At 53.0% G+C, this 24,349-nt stretch overlaps 1 protein-coding gene across 4 annotated transcripts in view; it reads left to right on the top strand.

The window, feature by feature from the left end:
- Positions 1–22,181: 22,181 nt before the first annotated feature.
- CREBBP (CREB binding lysine acetyltransferase) overlaps positions 22,182–24,349 on the top strand; it is a 92,384-nt gene continuing 90,216 nt past the window's right edge. For all 4 annotated transcript variants that reach the window (XM_080353735.1, XM_080353738.1, XM_080353736.1 and 1 more), the window contains exon 1: positions 22,182–22,997. In XM_080353735.1, the coding sequence (XP_080209861.1) occupies positions 22,913–22,997 (85 nt within the window). In that variant the 5' untranslated portion in view covers positions 22,182–22,912. The remainder of the gene's footprint in view (positions 22,998–24,349) is intronic.

The raw sequence follows: 24,349 nt of genomic DNA on the forward strand, positions 1-24,349 counted from the left end.
TTGGGTCCCGCAGCACCGAGATGGAGGAGGCCGGGATGTAGGTGATGGGAAGGACGGTGAGTTGGGAAGGAGCAGCGTGTCCCTGGAGCAGCCGAGGGGCCGCGGTGCCCGGGGCACAATGCGGCTGCGCTTTCGGGGGGTTCGCTCTGTGTTCGCTGAGCTGCCCCGCGGTCAGCCCCACGCCTGGCCGGTGCCTTTGTCAATACGTCTTCCCTCCTGGCCTGTTGGTTTCATTTCATGTTTTGATAAGAGCACATTTCAGGTGGTTGTTACAAACATGCACTAGAGATGGAGGCGCTGCTGTCTGACCGTGGCCGGGCTGCGCGGCGGCTTGGATCCTGTCCCGCCGGGGTTTGTACAGTATTAACACCCACACACCGCCCTATAAAAGCCATCGCTGTGCAGCAGGAGCTGTGGCACCTGGTGACAAACAGCCTGCGAGAAATTGGGTTTGGAGTGAGAAACTCCGAGCGGGGTTGGCGTTGGCGTACGGAGCGGCTGTGAGCCGGGCACCGTGGGCTCCCGACCGGCCCCTGTGCTCTGAAACCTGCTGCCACGGCACTGCCAGGACGCCACCGCTGTCTGGCCTCGCCAAAGCACACGTGGAGATTGTACCAAAAGTGTTAATTGAGAACATTACTGAAAAATTATTGATTTATGAATTGAAACATTAATCAAGTTTCCAGTTGAGGAAAAAAAACTAAAAGGGCAAATTAAAACTTTTTAATGTCTCCAGGCTAGCTGGAAATTGTTTCTTCATGATACCTGTGTTTCCTTTCTGTCCCACCCAGCGCAGCCCCTGTTCCCGCTACCGTCTCCCCAACCTTCTTGCAGAAAGAGAGAGAACGGGTCTGTTTACACCCACCGCTGGGAGAAGCCGCGACTTCTGCTGGGGCTGTGCGGGGCCGGGGCTTCCTCGCATGGCCTCGCTGTAAATACTCTGCCTCTGCTTCGTTCTCAGACTGAAACGGACAAAAGTTGTATCTGTGAAATATTAAGCTCTATATGTATATAGATAAAACGCGTATTATCTCTTGACTCGTTACTACGGCTCTGTAATCAATTGTATATTAAACTGTTTTGCTGTACGGCAGATCATTTCACGCTATCTTAGATGTAGAAAAGCTGAGAAAGTAATTCACAATACACTATGTCAACTTAAAATTGGTTTGCTTTTTCATTTTTGCTCCAGCACGACTTCGAGCGCAGTCCCGTGCCGTTTGCACATTGTCTTGAAGAATAATAGTTTGGAACAGAAGTTTTTTCAGCCCTTTGTTTCGGATCTGGCTTTTTACAATGTCTCTTTGATAAACCATGAAACCACCGAGTTCGTTTTTGATTAGGTGCATATTTAGAAGGCATTTCAAATGTGAAAGGAATTTGTCACATAGACTGGCTTTACTTTGATGTGTGGGTTGGTGGTAAATGACCATCGTGTTCCCAGCGCCAGTTGAGAGGAAACTCCTCCATCGTTTGTCCTCGTTTTAGTGCTGCTCTAAGCTGCTGGGAAGGGCTGTGCCGCAGCCGGGCCAGCGGCACCTCTGCAGCCACCGTGTTGTCCCTGCCGGCTTGGGTGGGAGGTCTCCGCAGGGGCTTTTCCCCACGGGGAGCTTGCTTGGGCCAAAATAGGGGATTTTTTTTCTGTAGCTGGGAGCGTGGATGGTTTATTCTGGAATACCAGTGCCTTATTCAAGTTAATCCGCTTGGAAAGTGGAGCGAGGCATTGTTATTCTGGAGTAAGAGGCCACGGGAAAAGGAAGGGCTGAGCGGGAGCGGCTGGCTGGGAAGAGGAGCCTCAGTGCTTTCAAAATCTGAACCGTCTGGACGGAAGAGCTGAAGGTGTTGGATGTCCGCAGGCGGCTCAGCAGCAAAACCTGTGTCTGTGTTTCTGTCTGTCCCGCATACACACACCCTCTGCATCCCTTGGGTTCTCCTTTAAGCATCGCACTGTGTGTTCATTGGGTTTCACTGGGGGAAAAAATAAAAGCCTAATGAAGTCGGAGTCCTTGTGAAGGAAGGGTTGGACCTGCGAGATCTGCGGGTTTCCTCCCGATGCGTGGCTGGGTGCTCTGCCCCTGCCCACTGGTGACCGCAGACCCACAGCCACCGCGTCCTGCAGCACCAGCCAAACCCTTCTCCTCGCACGGGCTGACAAGCGTGGCCTTTGGTGTGGGTCCAGCCACGCTTCCCTTTGCCTGCCGTCCCGTGGGTCACAGCACACCAGGAGCTTTGTCTTCCTGCAGTCACAGGGAGTTTCTCCAAGGGTGTTGATTTATTGTTTTCCCTGGTAGTTTAAGTAGGAGGTTTTTCCCAAGGCCCAGGTAAGTGTCACGGCGCAGGTGCAATGCCCATGCAGCGCCATGGGCTCTGCAGGCAGCGCCTGCACCGGGGTGCTCGGTGCCAGCCCAGGTTTTTAATGCCGATAGGTGTGTGTAAGCCGTGCTCAAGACTTTCTGGGTGTTCGCCTTCTGCTGTAGGCGAAAACTGTTTCAGCGTTACCCAGGCAGGTTGCTATTGTAGATCATGGTGATTGTCAACTGCCAAGGGATATTTTTTAATAAATCTTATCAAGGCATTTCAAATGAATCCGGTCTTCCTGTTTTCAGTTCTATGTTGTCTTCTCCTCATGTAACCCCTGGTTAACGTTTCTTCCCTTCCTGTGCTTTGGTTCATGGTCAAGAACACATCATAACACCGATGTTTGGGAAGATGCGCCCTATGTTTGCTTAGTTTACTTGGGATCTTTGGGAACAAGAAAAGCTGAAAGATCTTTCAGGGACATGTTTCGCAGGTGTCCCCACTGGTTGCATTTTCACACCACTTAAAAGGCTTTTCCTCCATCTCTGTGGCCAAATCTTTGTTTGAAATGGTATTTCTTTTCCCCTTTCTCCCTGGTTTCAGTCCAGCCGAAGCCCATGAGCAGTTTGTGTTCCGTTACCGCTGCCCCTGGCGCTGCCATCGGTGGCATCGCGTGACACAGACCTGTCACAGCGGGGACCTGCGGGGGCTTCGCTCAGCCGGGCCGCAGCGGCCTTTGTTCTCACTTGTTAATCAGTGTTTTGCTTTTGGTAACTACATTTTTGTTGCTTTGTGGTGTCAAGTGGCAATTCTCATTTCACAGCTTTGTGGAGTTTATGGGAATTTAAGAGCTAGATGCAAATGAACTTCATTAACATGCTTAATTATCTTATAAACCTCGTATCCATCTGTCCTGCATATGCTTTGTACTTGATGCTTTAAGACAAGGCACCATGTCAGGCTTGGCACGAGGCGGCTGCGAGCAGGAGCCTTTGGGGACAGCCTGGCTCTCCCTGCGAGGGACCAGCTTAATGCTGGGGACACGTGTTGGAGGAGAAATGTTGGTTTTTAAAGGCCATATCCAAGCTGGGGGACTGGAAACAAACGGGCAAAACGCGTGGCAGGATGGTGCGAGCTTGGGAGTGATTTGCTGAAAGCAAAAAACCAGTGTGGAAACTTTTACAATGTGTTAAAAGGAGAGAAAGGTTGGCAAGAGGCTCCCTGATGGGTGAGAGGTCGGGGCGGGGAAGGCAGAGCCAGAGCCGGGAGCTTTGCCCAAGGGGGTTCCCTGTAGAAGAGCTCTGGGCCAGTCTTAGAAGAGGCCTGGCCTTGTGGTGCTGTGCGCAGGGACCCGTCCCAGCTGAGGCTGCGCTAGATGAGGGGTTGAAGCCGGACAATGTGCGGAGGGTGGGTTTGCTGTCAGGGTCACCGCGGAGCTTGGTGCTGGTGCTTGGTCAGGCTCCCTCCTGTGTGGCACCCAGGGGCTGTTGGTGGTGCGAGGGAGCTGCGGGGTCCGGCACAGCACCCACGGGCGCCCCGCTCAGCACCAGCCTGGCACGTGTGTCGGGGTGCCAGCTGCTGACACCAGCTGCTTGCAGAAATCTACGGTCCCCAGAGCAGGGCGTGCAGGGGATGCCTGAAGCTGAAAGCCTGGATGGCGTGTGTGGTTTCTGACAGAAAGCTGGGCATGTTTCATGGTTTCAAAGACGGTGGGGTGGCTCCAGCGCCCGCATCCGTCACTGCGGTGAGAGGCAGCACGAGGGGGACAAGCCGGCTGTGGCGAGGGGCTGTGCCCCGCCAGGATCCGCTGCCCAGCGAGCCCTGGGTTTCAGCTTCAGCAAAGGAGTCAGGGACACAGGAGCGTTTGGGAGCCTGGTGGGGTCTTCTCCAAGCTGAATCTCCGGGACCAGCTGCCTGTTTCTCCAGTCAATGCTCCAGCCTGGCTTTGGGAACGTGGAGCGTCAGGGCCTTCCCTGAGAGCCGACTCCTCTTCCACACAGGGAACATCTCCGAATGCCCTGGGAGCCCACGTGGCTGCGCGCGGGGAAACCTCTTGCACTCAGGCAGGCAGTGAGTGGGGGGTGCCCAGGGGTGACCAGGTCCACAGGTCGCTGCTGCTTTAGAGGGACAGATGGAGGGTCTGAGTGCTTCAGGTCTCCTGGAGAACTGTGTCCCAGGATGGGTTACAGGAATAGGTCGTTATCCAGGGCACTGGGATATTATGAGATGGTTAAAATAAAGTCCCTGCCCGTTTGCAGCCCAAGATCCAGAACTTGTATCCCTTGATGGCACACGATGCATATCGCAATGAGGAAGCTGCACTGCAGTCGCTGCACTGGGTGCCACAAGCAGAATCGCAGAGAGTTGCTTTTGTCCTTATTTAATTTTATTCAAAAATATCAGAAAAAAATGATCCTTTACTTCCAGCTTGTTCTGTAAATACATAGATCTGCTGGGTAAGAGACAGGGCAAATCCCAGACTTGTACCAGAGCCCCCACGGAGTTTACACCCATAATGGGTCTGAGCACAGGGAGCAGGGGATGGGGCAGCCGCAGGGACTGGGATGCGAGTGGAGATGCTGCAGTCGGGCGCTGGGGGCTGGGAGCATCTTTTGCAGGGAAAAACAAGCCAGGAGCAGGACTTGGTACAAATCTTTAGGTTTTTTATATGACAGCATTGTGCCAGAGGTGCCTCCATCAGTGGCCTCTCAGCGCATGGGGGTGACCCATCAGGGTGCTGCTGTGTGCACCTCGCCCTTCTCTCATCCCGGGAAAAGCAGCTATGTTGCGTTGCATCGAATCACTGTGTGTCAGGGGTGTGTTTGTATAGAAGCCGAAGCACAACATGAATTTGTTTTTCCCTGCCTGGGAGGGAGCAAAGACCCAGCGTGCAGCAGCTCAGAGCATGCAGCCCCGGGGACAGGCGTCCTGCCACCGCAGCCCTGAGTCCCTGTGCCCGGCGAGCAGGAGTGGGGGTGCAGCACATAGCAAAGCGCTAACGGAGGATCTCCTTCCCTTCTCTTGCTCTGGCCAGCTCACATCATGGCAAAGACACCCTGTTCCTGCAGGGGCTCAGATAACACCCCGGCCCGGGCACCCTCTGCCTTCCTCCCTCTTTGCATCCAGCCTCCCTGGTCCAAGGCCAACATCCCTATCGTGTTACCAGCCACCCCAGCCTCCCCGTTTCCCTCCAGCACAGACAGACGTGAAGTTTCAAGAGTGAGGGTATTGAAAACTTGAGAGCCGAATAATTCCAAATATTTTCTAAATAGAGATCTGGCTGCACAGCAAGCAATGGCGCTGTGTGCCACGGCGTGACCAGGGACATGGGGACCCGTTCACAGGCAAGGGGCCCGTGCCAAGCTATGGTGGAGGAGACGGAAAGCCTGTGCTGGGGGAGAGGGACGGGTTCGGCGAGTGCTGTTGGCCGGCACAGACCCGAGGGTGGGTTTTGCTCTGCACAAGGAGCTGCCAGCAAAGCCTGCAAGCCCTCCACCACATCCAGCTCCCTCCGGCCCTGGGGCTTGGGGAGGCTGTGAGCCCAAACCCTCTGTGACTCCAGACGGTGGGCAATGGGGATGGAAAACCTGGGTTTGGGGCAGGTTGGTGGGTTTGAAGGCAGGTGCTGTGTTTTCGGGGAGCTCAGGGATGTGCCTGATGAGCACAGACTCTGAGAGCACAGCACCATGGCTTGATGGCATCATGGGTGATGTACAAGCCTGTATTGGTATCATTTTGGTTATAGCTCTGAAACTGCTGCGCCAGTCGTGTTCTGAATCGCTCCTCCTGGAAAAGGGAAATAAGATTTACCTTTTCTTTTTTAACTTGTAGAAAATACAAGTGAAAAGTGCCCCCTTTGTGTTGTTCCTGCCCCTTGGAGCCACGGTCACACTGTGCTTACCCCAGTGTGTGGTGCCGATTCGCACCGTGGGACCCACGGCTGCACCCACGTGTGCCTGTAAGGTTCGGCTGTGCATGAACAGCTCCGAGCGGTCAGGTCCTGCTGGCTCAGCTCCTTCAGACTCTGCCTGGTGCCATCCTCCCGTGTCCAGCGAGAGGGGTGACAAGGAGCCCACGGAGCGGGGAGCAGCCGGGGAGCAGAGGAGCTGGCACAGCACTGGGGAGGTGCCTGGAGCCGGAGATCCCCCTGGACTGGGTTTCAGCCCTGCAGGTGCCCAGGTGGCTGATGCTCCAGCGCAGGGGCTGAAGCTCTGCTGTGCTGATGCCAAATGCATCTGTGGGGGCATCGGGAAAGGGGAGCCAGGGCAGCGATGGGCTGAGTTTCCAGTGTTTGCCACTCTGCTTCCAGACCAGGTCCCCAGGACCCTCTTGCACTGCTGGACCCTGATCTGTGCAGCGTGTGCTGGTTTTCTTCCTCCTGGGTGCATTTTTAGGTGCCCCTGTGCTATCTGCATGTGGCAGAAGGCAGCTTCTTGCTTTTATATCTGTTACAAGAAGGTGTAAACACCTAAAGGACCCTCATCACTAACGGTGCTTCCCAAAGACCGAATATGCCAGGAAAGACCCTGAGAAGCAAAGGGACTGTGACACAGGGAAACCCGCAGCTCGGGCCCGGGTGGCCACGGGGACAGAGGGACAGTTCGGGCTGGGGAAGGCGGAGGGCCCCGCATGTCCCGGCCTTTATCTCCCCCTAGTGCCACCCGCCCGGCTCCGTTGCTGCGGCGCTGCACAGTGCAGAGTCCAGCGGCGCCGGAGTGCGGGGTGTGGGCACAGCGGGGCCGTGGGTGCAGCGTGGTGGTGGGGCAGGACTCGTGTCGGCATCATGAGCAATGACCTGAGTAACCCAAAAACCTGGTTTGGCAAACTCTGCTTATGGCTGTGGTGTCCAGCTGTGCTAAGGGGGTGTTTGGCATCCCGGGAGCGTAGCGCAGCGGTGGTCATGGGGAGGAGAGGGAGGTGATGAAGGCACTTCCACTTGGCCCAAAGGTGCCCAAAAGGTGACGTTTCCAAGGCTGAAATGAGGCTGTTTCAGTATCGCAGTCTGCTGGACGCTGTGACTTGTCCCTTCGCAGCCCATGCAGGTGTGAGGTCAGGGGTTCAGGGCAGCCGCGAGAGTCCCCAGGGCGAAAGGAGAGGGCTGTCCCCAGCCCGCGGGGCCCTGGGGGCTGTAAGGCCAAGCTGCGCCAGGTTTCTGCACCACACTGGAGCTGGGCAACAGCCCGGGGCACTGCGGGACCTCTGGGGACAAGGACCTCGGTGGGTCCCACCGTGTCCCTGGGCCATGCATGCACTGAACTGTGCCACCCTCAGCGGGAGCCGCAGGGTCACACGCAGCCTGTCAGGGCTTCCCGGGTGTCTGCGGCTGGTGTGCCGGTCTGTCCTCTGCCATCAGCTCCCAGCTGCCCATCTCCTGCGGCCTGGACAGGGAAGATGGAGGAAGAGGCTGCTCTTTGGAGAATGGCTCAGCTGCCAGCTCAGCACAGTGAGGTGCGTGGCAGGGAAATGGCTTAAAAGACACATTCGGCACCAGGAAAGGGCTTTGTATTTTGTACGGCTGCAGGTAGCAGGGGTCTGCCCCGGTGCTTGGCATCCCAGGGACCATCGTGCCTCTGTGCCCCTTCACACTCCATTGCGGGCAACACGCTGGGCTCTTGGGTGACCTGGCAGTGCCGGGCACTCCACGTTTTGGGGTTGTTCCCAAGCTGGGGACAGAGCTTGTCCTGATTTAGTGTGTGTCTGTTGCCCTTTGGGGTGCTAGACGTGTTTTATTCCTCCTGCTTGGCTGTGGCCAGGAGTGAGACCTGCACGTGGGGACAGGGACACCGTCTGGGGCCATAGCGTATAGGGCCATAGTGTATAGGGCCATATGGGGCAGGGTGTGGGGCCTTGGGCTGTGGAAGCAGCTGGTGCAGGGTATGGGGTCACGCTCTGTGGGACCATTTGTGTCAGGGTGTGGGGCTGTGCTCTGTGGGGAGCATGGGGGGCACAGGCAGCCTCGGCTCTATGGGGGGACATGAGCAATGCTGGCCCCACACCACCCTGTCCCCGATGAGAGAACCGCCCCGAGCCAGGGTGTCACACAGGGGCTGTGCTTGTGCCTGGCCACGAAACACCCGTCCCCGGCAAGGTCTCCCAAGCCCCCACGCTCCTCGGCTCCCCGTACCGATCCCTGGGCCGTTCCCAGCAGGAATCAGCCCACAGAAGGAGTTTGCTGCACTCTTCTGGCTTTAGAAACATTTCCAATTGGAGGATTCCTCTTTTTCAAACCCCAAACGGTTAATTGCAATTAAACCCTGTTCAGTTTAGCAGCCCCCCCAGCCAGGAGGGTGCTGGCAGCCCTGCTCCCGGGTATTTATAGCACGGTGAACTTTGAGTACGTCCAGCAAAACCCCAGCTGGAGACAGGGGGATGGCGCTGGCAGAGCTGGAGGCTGCCGGGGGTCCCAGCCCCAGGGCTGCAGCAAAAACAACCACGAGCATCTGCACCCACGTCCTGGCCCCACGCACCCCACTCCAGAGCCAGGCACCCATGGCCAGGGAGCCCTGGAGCACCCTGGGACCCCCAGCTGTGGGACCCACACAAGAAATTAAGCCTTCTTATCTGTGACATCGGAGCAGTGTCCTCAGGAGCTGGTGTTCCCAGGTTCGGGAGCTGCGTGTGCTGTCTGCAGGATGCAACATCATCCCTTTTCCAGGACAAACAACCGGCAGCAGCTCCCACCAGCAGCAGCTCCCACCTCCTCATGGTGTCCCAGGGGACATCCCTTCCCACCAGACGACCTGCCAGCCAGTTCACCCGCAGCAAAGCAGAGCAGCATCACATCTGGCTTCCTAACTCTGAAACTGGGCAGAGGAGGAGGGTGTACAAGTGGCCTTTGTGTGTGTGCAAAGCCATGGAAGAAACCCTAAAAACAAACCAAGAGACAACCCTGAGGATTTGCTTGTCTTCTAACTTGTGGCAGCTGTACCTGTGCAGTGACGTGGGGTCACCTGTGGGGTGCACATTCAATGCAGCAGCCCTGACTGTCTGTTTGTCCGTGCTGATGTGGTTGGCAGCAGACGGGTGGGAGGCTGGAGAAGGTGCTGGGCTCACAGGCGGCCATGGCCATGGGGAGCCTTGCGTGCTGCTGCTGCCTTGTGCTGCTGGGCCCTGCGCCCACCAAAGCTCCCATCTTCAGCCCCAGATTGTCCTGCTGCTGGGGTCACCCCAAATCTGCAGCCGTGTCTGCAGCCATCAAATGGTCTGTTGGTGTCCTGGTCTACATGGACATCAGTGGTCTACACAGGAGGCTGGTCTTGTTAAAAGCATAGGGAAGAAGGGAAGAAGTGTCTCAGAGATATTGTCTGGTGCTTGCTTGGATAGGGACTTCCAAAAGGGCGTTGATCTGAGATGGGATCAGATCTGGGGATGTCAGATGAAGCAACATCTTCTTACCATCGATGGAGATGGTGCACGGGCTGGGAACCAGCCACAGGCATGAACCAGCTGAGGAGCGTTGTGAGTCCAAAAGAGCCTTCCTGAGCATCGCTCCTGAGGGTGGGCTGAGCCGCTGGTCACGGTGCAGGACACCCACTGCCTGCAGAGCCCAGATGCCCTCACTGCAGTGTGGGGTCTCTGGGAGACCCCAGCCCTGCTGATCAGTGTTTCTCCAGCAGCAGCTTTGCCAAGGCTGGGAGCTGGCTGGGGCATTATTTTTAGGAACACAGAGCGCCCTGGTCTGTCATAGCTCCATCCATGGTGGGCTTGTACATTGACCAGTCCCTGCTGTTGACATCCTCTTGTCTCCAAATACGTATAGTTCTTTGTGCAGAAGGGCTAGAAGAAGTGGAGATATAGGCAACATGGACAGTTAAAGAAACTGAGTGGCTTCCACCCAAGGAACTGCTGACCAGGCTGGGACGCTTTATCCAGGGTGGGAGGTGACAAGGGAAGAGATGCTCAGTTTTCCCCAGGTCAGACAAATCTGGGTGAATCTTCATGAGGAGGATGGGATCATCACCAGCACAAAGATTATCTCCAGCCCCTTTCCTGGGCTGAGCATGGGACTTGCAGACATCATTACTGGAAACCTACCAAAACCATATAGTATTTTTTTTCCCTCAAAAGCAACTGAAATGTTTGGGCTGAAATTTGCTTCTTCCTTGTGAGTTTTCACTGCGATTCTGGCCCCAGAAGAGAGCATTTCATCAACGATACGTGATGTTTGACAGCGTTGTAAGCAAATGAAAATTGGGTCTTGTAAAGGGCAGTGTCTGGAAATCTTCATCATGGAGGACTGGCCTCATTTATAATTACAAATATATACAGTTTTGTACAATGACACATCTTGGCCATCTCTGAGGGCAATTGCTCATGATTGCCTCTTTTTTTTCTTGCAAGCACTGGCAATTTATTTGTGGGAAGACTTATTTTTTACCTTCAGGAAAATATAATGGTGTTGCTGTTGCTCTCTGAGATGTTTTTTAGGTCCTGCCCACCCCAGGAACGTCAATAGACCTTCGCATCAGCAGGCATGGGAGCAAGCATGGAAACACCAGGGGAGAAAGGGTTTCAATCTTACAGATTTCTGCATAAAATAGAGGTTAAAAGCATTTCTTCAAAATAATTGAAGCAAGGATACTGTGCATTACGTAAGGTTGTTGGGGGAAAAAATAGGCCGATTTACATTTTTATAGGAAATAAGAGGAGTTTAGTGGGTGACATAGCACCTTCCACTGAGCATGTCAGCGTGAGATAAGTGGGCTTCAAATAAAAGAATAAACATTTTCCCGCAGGGATTGAATTCTTACCATAGAGCTCGCCCTGGGACGAAAGCATTTCTTCAATTTTGTTGGTGTTGCTATAAAAAATACATTTTAGTTGCACAATATGCATTTACCGCAAGGATGCTAATTCTCACCTTTGCCTGCAAGTTTTGCTGGTTCATCTGAGTTTTGATGAAGCTTTGGGTAGCAGGAAAACACGGCTACCTCTGTTTTGTGGAAGTGGTGGTTTTGGGGGCAGGAGGGGAGTTTGCTGAGCTTTTCAAGAACAGGGAGGGTTTTCAGCAGCCATCAAAGCAGGCTGTAGTTTAACAATACTTTAATTTCATTGACGAGTAGCCCGGCAGGGGTTTTATTCTGGTTTCAGGTTGGTGGCCCGTTGAGATTTGCTGTGCCAGGCTTCAGATCCGCCGCTGTCTGGCATAACAATTCAGGTTGCTCAAAAGCGATGATTAGCATAAATGAACGAGTGGGTGAAATGTTCATTATATTGCCTACTGTCATGTTTGTGTACCAGATTTTGTTGCCATCTGTCATTTCTGTTTTCTTGTTGTTGCCAAAAGTTGTCATTCTGAATGGAGGGTGGAGACATATTTTCAAAAGCTAACATGAGATAATTTTAGGTACTTTGGGGTATGTTCTGTGCTGGGTGTCAGCAGCCGTCACATACATCAGCCTCGCGAGTCTTTGATAAATTCTGGGCAGCGATTTAGTTAAAAGAGTTTGTGAAGTCATTGGTCACAGTCACGCAAATGCATGAGATTCTCAGCTCCCGTCATTAGAAAAATAAGTATCTGGTCCTTGCAATTGCAAAGAAAAGCTTGAAAATGCAATGTATGTTTTACCTAATGTTAAATAAATCAGAGAATGTAAAGAAGGGGGTATATAGTGACATCAGACTGCTAAAAAACAAGCTCCTACCTAGAGATCTGACCAAGGAAAGCGACAGCTCCACTATAACAAACTGTGACATCCCCAGATTATTTCCAGAGATGTAAATGTCCCAGGGACGAGAAGCTGGACAAATTCAACCTTGAAATAAGCTGCAGCTCTCTCGCAGCGACAGTAACCGCACACTGCGACAATTTGCCGGGGGAGCGGTGCACTCACCAGGGCTTGCAGCCTTTAAAGCAAAATGAGCTCATTTTCAGCCGCACGTTTTCGATTCCGTTCCTGGGAGGGATGGCTGAGCTGGGAGCTGGCAGGTGGAGCCCTGAGGATTTCTTGCCCATCCCAGTGCTGCAGGATCACCGGGGCCGAGAGCTCAGTGCCCTGTGCCAGTGGGGAGGGAGAGGGATCACGGGTGCCTGGGTCGTCCCCTTTCCTTTGGGCTGGAGGGACAAGCTCGTGCTGCGAGTGTTTAAACCCTCCCTGGCCGCACTGGCATCTCGTTGATCCCCATCTCAGCCCAGAGCAGCTCTGCTCTCCCGGGGGCCATTGGGTTTTAGTCTGACCCAAGTTACAGGGCTCAGTGTTCAAGTGAAATTCAGGGTGTTTCAAAAACATGTACCCAATTTGAAATTGCACCCTACGACTTTTTCTTGTGGGGATATGTCAAAGACAATAGAGCATTTATAGAACGTTACTAAAACCTGATAACTCATTAAACTGTTTGTAAATTGTTGTACAATTGTAACATGGTGCTATTGTGAAATACACTGATTTGAAATCAGGTCCATCTTTTTGTACAATGACCTATGACACCCAAAATACTGAAAAGATGATCTAATGGTTTCAGTTGGACTTAAGGTCAGGAAAATACAAAGCCGGATAGTTTGGGGATGTTATTTTGATGGTTTGGGCACAGCCAGCCGATGATCCGAATCAATAACCAAAGCTGTAAAGATATCCCAGTGCTGCGGTGGGAACTCGTGCTGGCGTGGGAGCGCAGAGGGTCACTGTTCGCTCCAGGAGAGCGGGGTGGTGGAGATGGCGCTGCCTTTGCTCTGAAAGAGGCGTTCTGAGCATCTCTGATTGAAGACTGAGGAGAAACCAGGGCCATGTCTCAACAGTAACCACTTACAGACCAGAGGAATCAAAAACTGAGAAGGAGATTTTTTTCCAGCAGCTCTCCAAAAAGCCTGAGATGTCTGGGAGGAGGGATTTGAACTCCACGTCCAGAGCCGCAGAGAGCCCACCCGCTGCCCAGCCGTGCTCGGATGCTTTCCGGCTTTGACAGAACAAGAAGCCACCAAGGGAACGGCTGTTGGACGTCCCACAAAGAGGCCCAGGAATGGGTGTCTGGGCTTCACCACGAGTTTTCACCAGCTGCTGGAGCCATAAGAAGGTAAATGAAGCATCATGTTGTGAGTGAGTAAAATCCACATGCCCTCTGCAGGTGTGCCTCTTCACTGGATGCCTCCTAGAAGCTTTTAAGCAACACTGCGGTGGGTTTGCACCCCTTGTGGTGCAGCTACCCAGCCTTGGCTGGCCTGGGCTGGCCTGGCCCCTTCCTTGTAACCGCAGGAGGAGGCAGGACCAAGGGTGCAAAGGGGCTGGAGAGCACTGTGTGCAGCTGGTGTAGGTGCTATCAACCAAAGCTCAACCCCAGTGCCATTGCGTGTGTCAGGGGGCCAGTCTGGACTGGTCACCATGCCTGGAAGTCTCTCATCACTCTTCTTCCTGATTGCTTCGCTCTCCCCATGTGTGGGATGGGGTCACGGGACTGCACTTGCTCCAGTGACTGTGCTTGTGCTCATTCTGGTACATTTGTGATGTTTTAAGTTATAATCTCTTCATGGCAGAGCCTCCACCCATGCAAAATCCTGTATTTTATGAGGTCCCTGGCTGCTTTCGTAGTATGGGTTTGAGACAACAACTCTGTCCTGTTTTAAAACTTCAGTGACATAAGTTGGCTTTCCTAGCTTGAATTCTGCCCTATTTCCCCTCTCCCAGAGTGTAATTTTACAAAGCTGGTGAGCAAATTCCACCCAAGAATTTCAGGATGCTGTGAGCATCACTGAAAGCCGTTGTAAAAAGGTTGGGTCTGTTCTTATTTTACAAGTGTATTTCATAGCTCTCAAATTCAAACCAGCCTGGTAAATTTCCCTAAATGAGCACCAAGCGCCTTCTTGTGTAGAACAGCCTGGAAGGCAGCTGAGAAGCCTTCAGATAAGCAGAGATGTGGGCTTGGACCATGGGGAATGGAGCTGACCTGGCAGAGGGGCCAAGCTGGTTGCTTACAGTCTGATTTAACAGATATGACCATAATCTGGATATGGTGGAGTTGGGGAACAGATCCAAGGTGTGGTAGTTTGTCAAGCATCACTCCAGGATCACAGTGGTGGGATCTCCAGGCTGGGTGATTTGGAACTGATCTGGCTCCACTGCCCCACTAAGCACAAGGCAGGGACAAGATCTAATAGCTGATGTGGGGTAGGAAGAAAAACAGGGAAAAAAGCGAGTTTCTCTTTTTAACACCTAGTTTGCTGTTGGCTTAAGGAAACAGAAAAACAAGTGACCTAGGATGATCTGAGCCCAAAGCACAGAGTGCATGTGCGTGGCTGCGCACATGGGCAGCCAACCTGTTGAATTTGGCGTTGTAGGAAGTAAGCAGCATGCAGAAGGTGGACAGGTTGGTTTGAAAAGTTAATCCTGTGATAATTAGAGACAGTGTTGTAACAGTGAATTTGTAGAGTCATAAATCAGAGGGCAAGTTGATGCCAAGACCTACTGTGCGTCAGGCCTCGCAAGAATGGGACAGGTGTAATATCCATAACAAAAATAATCTGGCGTCATGTGTAAAGGAGTGAAGCGATAATCTGAGAGAGCCAGGGAAGGTTTCTGTCCCTGTCCAGCTGACAATGGGGCCAGGGGAACTTGGGGAACTTCAGGCAAGAAGAGTATCACATCCAATCAAGGACACAACCCCCAAACAAATTAAAATGCATCTGGACTAACATGCGGTGATGTGCACGTACATTAAAAGTGCTTCCTGACCTTTACAGGGATTGTTTTATACCCTGGAGCATGACATTTTATTACTCTTGCCTTCTACATAATTTATCATAGAGAAATATTATTTTGGCTATAAAATTATTCGCCTTCATTTTAAGCCCAGCAATAGTATTTAACTTTCTGATCCTTTTTGAAACTAATTTCCCCAGGCAAATTACATACTGTGCCAAGAGATTCCTTCAGCTTTAAATTCTCCTGCCATGAATGTCACAGAATGGGACATCACAGCTGAGAGGGTGATTGTTTTTTTGATACCCTTGAAAGCAGCGGAGTAGAGCACCTTGTCGGAGTTGCTCTCACGCAGGTTTTCCAGTGGAAGTTATCCTAGTTTTCCTGTGTCAGCTATCAGCACCACAACAGTCCACTCTGCTGCCCTGCTCGGATCCCCTTAACCTGAGCTAGAAGCCGTAATGACAACAATTATTTCTATTTTTGCCTGAGCCCATTATTCAGGCACTGTGCAAACACATGGTGAAAGGTGATTTCTGCTGGAAAAGGTTTTATAGCTGAAGGCCTCACTCTGCGTTTGGGAGAAACTCTGGACTGAACCGGCAGCAAGGGTTTGGCTTTGGCTCTGCCACACTCTGTGTGGGGGCCCAGGAGATGCCAGCTGGGATTCAAGCAGCCAACACAAGTCAATAGGAGGGAAGCGAGATGCATGTGAGTGGGATACATGAGAGCCAGACCCTACCCAGGGAGCTCTCTGAGACAGCCACAGGGCTAGAGAAATAGCAGAGCCTTTGAACTGCTTGTTGCCATAACAAGAAAAATAACAAATCTGGTTGGAATCAAACTGATTTGAAAAAGTCAGTGGGGGGAAGGTCGGTGAAATGATATGTTTTGGTCACTTTGTCATTTCTTACTCCTTTTATTTTCCCAGTTTTGGAGCTAAAAGCTGTTTTTAAAGCTTTGCTCATGTAGCGTGGAAATTAAATGTTTTCTTTATCAATTAATAGATCAGAAAGTTTCGGTGCTTTTCAAATTACAAAAGCTGAAACCCTGGGGGTTTTCTGAACACTTACTGAATATCTCAACATGCAAGAGCTACTCACCTGCGGAAAAGTGTGATTGTCCACAAATGTGTCATTTGCTAGAAAGAAGGGAAAAAAAGCCCATCATCATCCAACTCTACCAGTCCCCCAAGAACTGCTGAGAAGACGAGCAGCAGTCTCATTTCTCCAGACCAGAGGGAAGTGTCTCCTTTGCTTGGCATCTGCCACTGCAATGCTCTCCTGATGTCCAGCCTATGCCACAGCTTGTCTGGTTTGACCCCAGGTCTCTTGAACCTCAGCTCCTGAGCAAGGGGGCCCTCAAGAGACCACCATGTCCACCCACCCACCCAAGGCTGGGCCTGGAGATAGATCTTTCCTGATAGCTGCTTGGCTGACATGGTCATGGGGACCACGGACCCATCCATGGTATGGCTCGACGGGGTGCTCTTCAAACAATGTGGGGCTGGATCATAACAGGATAACAGGTCCCACTTCAAGCCAGACCACATCAAGCTCTGAGCTCCTTTCTCCTGTGGAAGTTGTTCTTTTTTGTCTAAAAGAGGGGAAGAACCCTGGTGGTGGAGGAAAAGTGAGGCTGGAGAAACAAACAGGCAGTTAATGTATTCACCTTGTCAACACAGCTCAATGGGCTCCTGGCCCTGATGAATATTGAAGAATTTTATACAAATTGGAACAGGTTGAGCAGGACAATTTTATAGAGACCCAGCCCAGAAAGACTTCCTGGTGGCTGCTGAGGCCCTTCTCTCCACGGGAGGAGAGCACAGTCCACAACCTTGCTTGAAGGCTTGAGGAGGATGAGCAACCCTGTTCTTCTTCAAGGTGACCCGTGGGAGATGCAGGCTCGGAGACTCCCCAAGAAGGGTGACGGTGGGGGGACCCCTAGTTCAGTAGGGTGGAACGATGGCCACCTGCAAAGCTGCAGAGGTCTTGTGTGCCATAAACTAGAGGGGTCTGCACATGTACAGCCACAGAACTGTAGTCACCAGGCATTTCCATTGCTGAAAGTGCCAGCAAACACAAAATTTAGGTTCCCTGGGGAAAGGAGAGGGCTGAGCAGAGTCTGCAGATGGGGTGGTGACTGGGTGCTCCAGACAGCAGTAGGGAAGGGATGTCCTGGGGAAGAGCCGACCATTTCCCTCTGAGAAGCTCAGCGTGGGACAGTGGTTGGGGTTTTCAGAGGGACAGTTCATTCAACTTTGGAGCTGGTCTCTGCCCCAACTGGGCCTATCAGATGCATGATGGCAAAGGACAGAGCCTGAGCAAGGACAGGGCAGCCACCTCTGAGGCTTTACCCTTCAAGAACTTCAGTAGAGTTAATTCCTGGAGCCTAATGCAGAAGATGAGGGACCTGTCTGCCACCTAAAACCAAAATATTTCACAGGGATGGCTTTTAACCCAGGTGAGAAAGAGAGGCTGACACTACAGAAGAGCTTGTGGTTGCTCCCTGGGTGACTCTGGGAGTTCAACTGACTTTTTGATAAGAAATAAAGCTTTTTAGCAGGTGTGAGGAGTTGAGACCAAAGCAAAAAGCTTAGGGGTTGGTAGACAAGACAGGATTAGCCCTTGACAAGGTAGGGAGAATTTTCCAAGAATGAAGAGATAACTAAAGATGTGGCATTAAAGCTGTGATTGACACCAAGAGTTCTTTTAAAGAAGAGAACTGAGGCCAGGCTCAAAGGAGGAGGAGCAACAGCAGAGCTGTATCGTTGTGGCTACTTCCACCAGCCAGGACAACGGCAGAGCTAGGGAAAATGCAATCAGTGTCCCCATGGCTTTTGCACACAGGTGACTAAGAGGATGATGGTGAGACTATGAGCTCAGGCAGAGTTTTCATGGGAACACCAGATTTTGCTGCAGAAAAAAATACGGACTATCAGCCAGAATGCAAGAAGGGCATTTCCAAATGCTTACATGAAGTCACTGTATCATTGTGAGCACTGCTACCGACAACAACAACAACAACAATTAAAAAAGCTATATGAAGAGAGACAAAAACAACTGAACTACAAGATGTATAATATAATGAATTTACTTCCACAAAAGAAATATGCAGTCTATCCAAGTGGATTAATAAATGCTTGGATTGCATTTGATCAAAAGGAACAATGCTTAATGTGGTAAAATGTGCTGAGCCCATGATCTCATCTCTGCAATGCCCTCACGGAAAGAGCAGAGGACAGAGAGGGGTGAGGAGGACTCTGAAGACAACTTTCAAGGGACAGGGAATTGCTCAGTCCTTGGGGCAGAGGTTCAAAGTGCTTGAGTGTCACTGCTCTGAGGTGCATGGAGTGAGCAGAAGAAAGAATGGACAGAGGGAGGGACCAGCTCTGGTAGGAAGGACAGTTCACAGTAATGTCCATCCAGTTCCCACTACACTATTCAACAAGTAGGTAGGAAATGGCTTTAAAATAATGAATACATACTGAAAAGGAGAATCAGGTCTGACCAGAGCTTAGCAGCATTAAATGACTGGTTGGCACCTACGAAACACGGCTAGCCACCTGCAGATACTTTGTTTTGCATAAAATGAAGCAAGGAGGCCTCTTGGGATGTTAGTTGGAGCTGGGGGTTTGCAGAAGTGCACAGACGTAGAGCTGAACACCAGACAGCACTTTGATTGCGGTCCCCAGGGTTACCACCACTTCCTGAACACAACAAGAATTCACACATACAATGAAAATCAGAAGCCAGAAACAACATTTATTTCACATAAAGTTGCTTCACGATCCCATGAGTGCCGGGTGTGTATAACCAGAGACACACTTGGAGGAAGAGCAGGCAGCACCTTCTGCAGCAGGCGGGAGGTGAGGAGGTAAGGGGTGCTGGGCTTGTCTTTGAGCCTGGGACAGCTTCACTTGGCTACACAAGGGGATGGTGAGGCAGCCAGATGCTGGGACATAACGTTACCAGGAAAAACAGGTTCTCTTATTCCCAATGAGAACTGCTCTGATGATGCCATGGTGACTATAAGTTACAGTGCAGAGCTCCTCGGAAGTTTTTCAAATGTTAATTGTTTGGCTCTAAGGTTTTGAGGTCACAAGCTATAGAAACGATACTTGCACCTTTTGTCTGGGGAAGGAAGGTAGGATCTTGGGAACTGTATCTTTAAGCAGCTTAGTTTTGGAGACAGGAAGTCTGGAAATGGGCTGCAGCAGTGCAGATTTTATTATGCAACTTATCTTGGAACTAGCCCCTGAATAAAGGAGTTATCCATCAAGCACCTGCTTCACTGTGCCTCCTGAGCACCACAGGTGGAAAGGCTTAACCGTCAGCCGGGGAAGCAGGGAGTCATGCACGGGGGTCCAGACGGGGGATCCTGAGTGCACGATTGCAATAGCAGGGCTCGTTTCCTTGCTATATAGTGTCCTTCAAACAGTTTCCTTCTCACAAAATCCTCCCACTCTGTTTGAGCTCATTCTGTGTTTGACATTACCAGTGGGTGAGGCCATCCGATTCTTCCAGTATCGAAACCCAGAGTGCTGTGGTACCCCGAGCAGCACAGTACTGTCAAGTCTTTTGGGTGTTTAATCATAGCCCTGTTTACAGAGGCAGTGTATAAAGGTCAAGGTCTTCCCTCCTGCCATTAACCTGACGATTTTCTAATCCCACAGCAGGGGGCAACTGGGGCCATCCTAAGGGGACATCATGCCACCAAGAAGCTGCAGGACACAGTAGCAATAAGATCCTCCGCCCCTACTGCCCCGGGGTATAGGATTCCCTCTCTTCAAAGTGCCTCCTTCCTTTCCCTCTCTGCCCCAGGACTTACAGCCCCACTCTGATTTCACCAGTGTGGCAAGTCTGGTGCTTGCTCTAAAGGCAGGGAGTTCTCCCAGCTCATGGGAGCAGAATCACAGCCTCCATGAGTCCTCCTACCTGCTTCCCACTCCCAACATGGAGTATGTCACATTGTCCTGGCATGCACCCTTGCACACCAGCTCCTGTTACGGTGATGGTGGTACCCTGGCCTCTGCCTCGGCCGTGCGGTCAGAGCAGCTGTATAACATCAGTGTGTTGTCCAGCACCGGGTGGCTCAGTCATCTTCTTGGAGCTGGGTGGTAGCTGCAGAACCGCTTCTGTTGTGTGCCCAAGGCTAGATCTCCATACCAGGGCTGCAGAGTTTTTGCAGCCGCAGAGAAGCGGGTCATAAGTGGTGGAAAATGCTACGGGGGTCTCCTGGCATCAGCCGCTCCAGAAAATCCTTTGTTTCCAAGACCACAAGTGATGTAATAGGCAAGGCAAGTGCAAAAAACTACCCAAGCTGCAGTTCGAGATGAGCTGACCCAACTTGTTAAAAAGTTGAAGCAGCAGATAGCACGGGGTGCTGCTGTCCTCAGCTATGCCTGACAGACAATCTGACCTGATTTCCACCCCCCCACCTCCAACAGCAAAACACTTTCCCTCAACCTAAACCAAGGCAAATGCCTTGTATGACAGTAAAGCACTGCTGGACAAGGGCTGTCGCTCTCATGTCTGGAGCTGCTGTGAGACACCAAACCCTGTTCCACGCTGAGCCATCCTAAAACAGATAGAACTCGCTGCTTTTGAAGGAAATTAAGGTAGACATAACCAGAGAGCACTTGTTTGTGTAGCGAATGAGTAATATAGTGATAGAAGCAGAGGCCTGTAAGAGACCTCTAGTGTGATTACAGCCAGACCTCAGCAAGGACAGGCACCATGTAAATAAATACAGAATTTGCAAGTAAATGTAATTAAATGCATGTAAATGTAGAAGTAAATGTAATGAATTCGAGTTTTGCCGTAAACAAAAGACAGACTTGCTCTTTTCAAAAGAGGGTGTCATTATAGATCTCCTTTAAACCAATAAAATGTTACTGATGAATCCATTGTGCCTTATGGACTTCATCAACACATCCTCAGAATTGTCTCAGTGCCCTTCCTTGGGTTATGGCTGCTCTTAGTGGACCTATCCACATGTAGGTGACAAAAAACAGCACAAGCAACCAGCTTGGGTACAAGGAGCTCTGCTGCCACATTGGCACGTCACATCACCGGGGCTCATACGACCTGCTTCTCAGGTTGGGAACCAGTATGGAAATCCACTCAAGTATATGAGCTCCAGTCCTATAAGCCTGTTTCAGGCTGGGGAAGTCTGTCTAGACAGAGCATGAGGTGTTTGTAAAGCAAACCTGGGTTCGGCCCTGGTGCTTGAGAGACAGGATCAGCTTGGCTTGGAGATGTGCCCTGGTGTATGGCTGGGCCAGCCGCTGCAGTGGGGCTTTTGGAGGATGGCAGAGCCGTGTGTGAGGGTTGAGGAGCAGTGGAAAGCCAAGCCTGTGGGCGAGCAAAAAGCAGGGGGAGAAGCGCATCAGCCAAGCCACAGCAAAACCTGGCAGGGTGCATGTGGGGCAGGCATGAGGGGGCTGCGGAGGCTGCTTGGTGGGTTTCCTCAGGAGGAGACTGAGGACAAGGGCAGGCAATGGGGAACGCTGAGCGCAGCCTGGGCAGGTGGGTGCTGGGAGGACACAAGCACCCCACAGCCTCAGCATCGCCCTGAGGCCTTGGCTGCGTGTCAGCTGGAGGGGGCACAGGCTGGCATGGCCCCTCTGTGCTGTGTGGGGCTGTTGGGTCCTGCCGCCCCTCAGCACTGCGGACCTCGGGGAACCAGGGGCACTAAGCGGGGACCTCGAGGAGGACATTTGCCGCACGACTGAGGGGGAGACTGTGGGGGACTGAGGGGAGGATAATGTGGAGGATTACTGTGAGGGGGGCAGCTGTGGCAGTGCTGAGGGGGGAAGCCCTGACAGGGGTAAGTAGGGCAGACGGAGGCGAGCGACTGAGGGCAGGCTTGGGGGCCGCTGGGGAAGGCACTGAAGGGGGATAAAGCGCCGGGGCAACCGCGAGGGCGCCGAGGTGGTCCCTGAGGGACGCGAGGGCACAGGGACACCGCAGGGGGGCGCCCCCGCCGAGCGCTCCGCGGACCCCCGCCCGCCGCCCCTCCGCGGAGCAACTGAGGACGAGCCCGTCGGTTTCCGTCGCCGCGCGCGCCTTTCCGGCGTCGGCGGGGGCGGGAGGGGCGTGTCCGTGCGCGGTGACGCCAGGCGCAGGCCCCGCCCCGGCCCCGCCCCCATGGTCTCTGGAAAAGAGAAGAGAAAAAAAAACTTTTTTTTTTAATTGAGGAATCAACAGCCGCCATCTTGTCGCGGAGCCGGAGCGCGGCGCGAGCGGAGCGGGGCCGGGCCGGGCCGGGCCGGGGCAGCGGGGCCGCCCGCCGGGACACGGGCAGCCGCGCGGAGCGCCGCCGACGGGCAGAGGGGCTCGAGGCAGCGGGGCAGAGCCGGCCGGAGCCAGCCGAGCGCCGCCGCCGGGACCGGGAGCCGCGGCCGCCGCCGCGCCGCGCTCATTGTTTTGGGGCGTTTTTTGGGTGTTTTCGGGTTTTTTCCGTTTTTTTGTGTTTTTCTAAAATCTCCTCCCCCCCCTCCCTCCCCTACCTCGGCCGCGGTTCGGCCGCGGGCGGGGGCGGCGGGCGGGGGCCGCCGCGGGGCCGGGGCGAACCCCCCGGCGCGGAGGGGAGGGGACGGGGCGCGGCGGAGGGGAGCGGGGGGGGGCGCTATGCTCCCCGAGTGACTGACTGAGCCGCCATCCGGGCACCTCCTCGGCGGCGGCGGCCGGGCGGGGGGAAGAGGCCGGGAGGAGCGAGGCCGGCAGGGAGGGGGCGCTGGGCTCTTCCCCACCCCGCCCCGAACCCTCCTCCCCTGCGGCCTGCTGCGGCGGCGGCGGCCCGGCCCGGGTATGGGGGAGCGGGGGCCGCCGCCGGTCGGGCACTGAGCGGCGCTGTTGCTCGGCGGCGGGTTCCCCTTCGGAGGAACGGGGGGAGAGAGAGCTTCACCCCCCCTCGGACTCCCACCGGCTCCAACGATTACCGGCTCGGCAGCCTCTCCTCGGACGGCCCTGCCGGCTACCATGGCGGAGAACTTACTCGACGGGCCGCCCAACCCGAAGCGAGCCAAGCTCAACTCGCCGGGCTTCTCCGCCAGCGATAGCACAGGTAAGGCCTGCAGGGCGGTGCGGAGGCGGGCGGGCCCGGCCGGCGGTTCCCCCCCTGCTCCTCCTCTGGCGGGCGGTCGGGCCCGGCGGCCGCCGGAGGTGGGGGGGGCGGTGAGGAACCGCCCGTTCCCGCCGGGGGTGGGAACCGGCCTGGCGAGGTGCCGGGAAAGGGGGAAGGATCCCTCCGGGAGCGCCTGGGCCTCCTCCAGTCGAAGTTACCGGGTGGGACCTGTACGCCAAGTACCGTCCCGGCTATAAATAGTGGTCGGGAGGGACGAGTTAAGGCCTTTTGAGTTGAATTTCCTTTTCCTCCATCGTCGACCGCCGCTTCGTTTTAATGCTGAAGGGATGGAGGGATCTGCCTCGGCTTGGATGCTGGGGGTGCCCAGGTGAGCGGGATGCCGGTGGGGAAGGAGGAAAACCCGGCCACAGAAACACCGGCCGCCTCGCTTCTGGAGGGGGTGCTGGGGGTTTCCATCTCTGCTTTTTAAAAGCTGTGTATCGCCCACAACTAGAAGCTCCATGTAGGCAGCCGCTTCCACTGTGCCCCTGCATGCGACACGCTACGGAATAAAAACTCCCTAATAGCCTATTAATATTTTGCTTTTTTTATTCTCCCCACTGTGACCCTCGTTTAAGGCACTCGGCTCCACCTCTTCTGAGCGTTTTTCTTCAAAAAACGAACAATTTGCAGATAATAATTAAAGTTGTGGTGTTGGTTGCGTGATGGCTGGCAGTCCCTCCGACTTCTCGGTGTGTTGTGTAGTGTCTTAGGCGTGCTTGTTTTTCAATTGTAATGGGTTTGCAGGTAATAAAACGCATCAAAATTTCTCATTTCCAACAAGATCGTGCCCGTTGTAAATACACGTTTGTGCATCGGAGCATGTGTGCGTGGACTGGTGTCTTTCTATGTGCCAGCTGTTTTAATCACTGAAACAGTGGTTTTATAGGAACATGAAGTGTGTTGGACTTGCATTTCGGTTTTCAGAGATTAAGGAATCTTGTTGAAGGGACAGTGATAAGTTAATCATACAATTCCTGCTGTGTTTTTATAGACTAAAAAAATGTCACTACACTTGAGCTGATAAATTCTGTGGGTTTTTTCGGTTTGCTTAATCTGGATTTGGCAGTAGTTTATAGATACTTCAGTCCTTTTTGGGGTTTTTTTTATAGATTTTTTTCTCAGCTTACAAATAAATGGAACATGCCAAAAAGAAATGGTATTGAGAGCATGAATTGGTAGAGAATATCTTGGTGAGGTCTTGTGATTGAACTACGTTAATCCTTTTCATGGAAGCAGCAGAATATCTCATGGAAGGCTGATACGCAAGTTGCTACAAAATGCACCACAGT

The sequence above is a fragment of the Nesoenas mayeri genome (assembly GCF_963082525.1).
Source record: "Nesoenas mayeri genome assembly, chromosome: 15".
NCBI classification, from domain to species: domain Eukaryota; kingdom Metazoa; phylum Chordata; class Aves; order Columbiformes; family Columbidae; genus Nesoenas; species Nesoenas mayeri.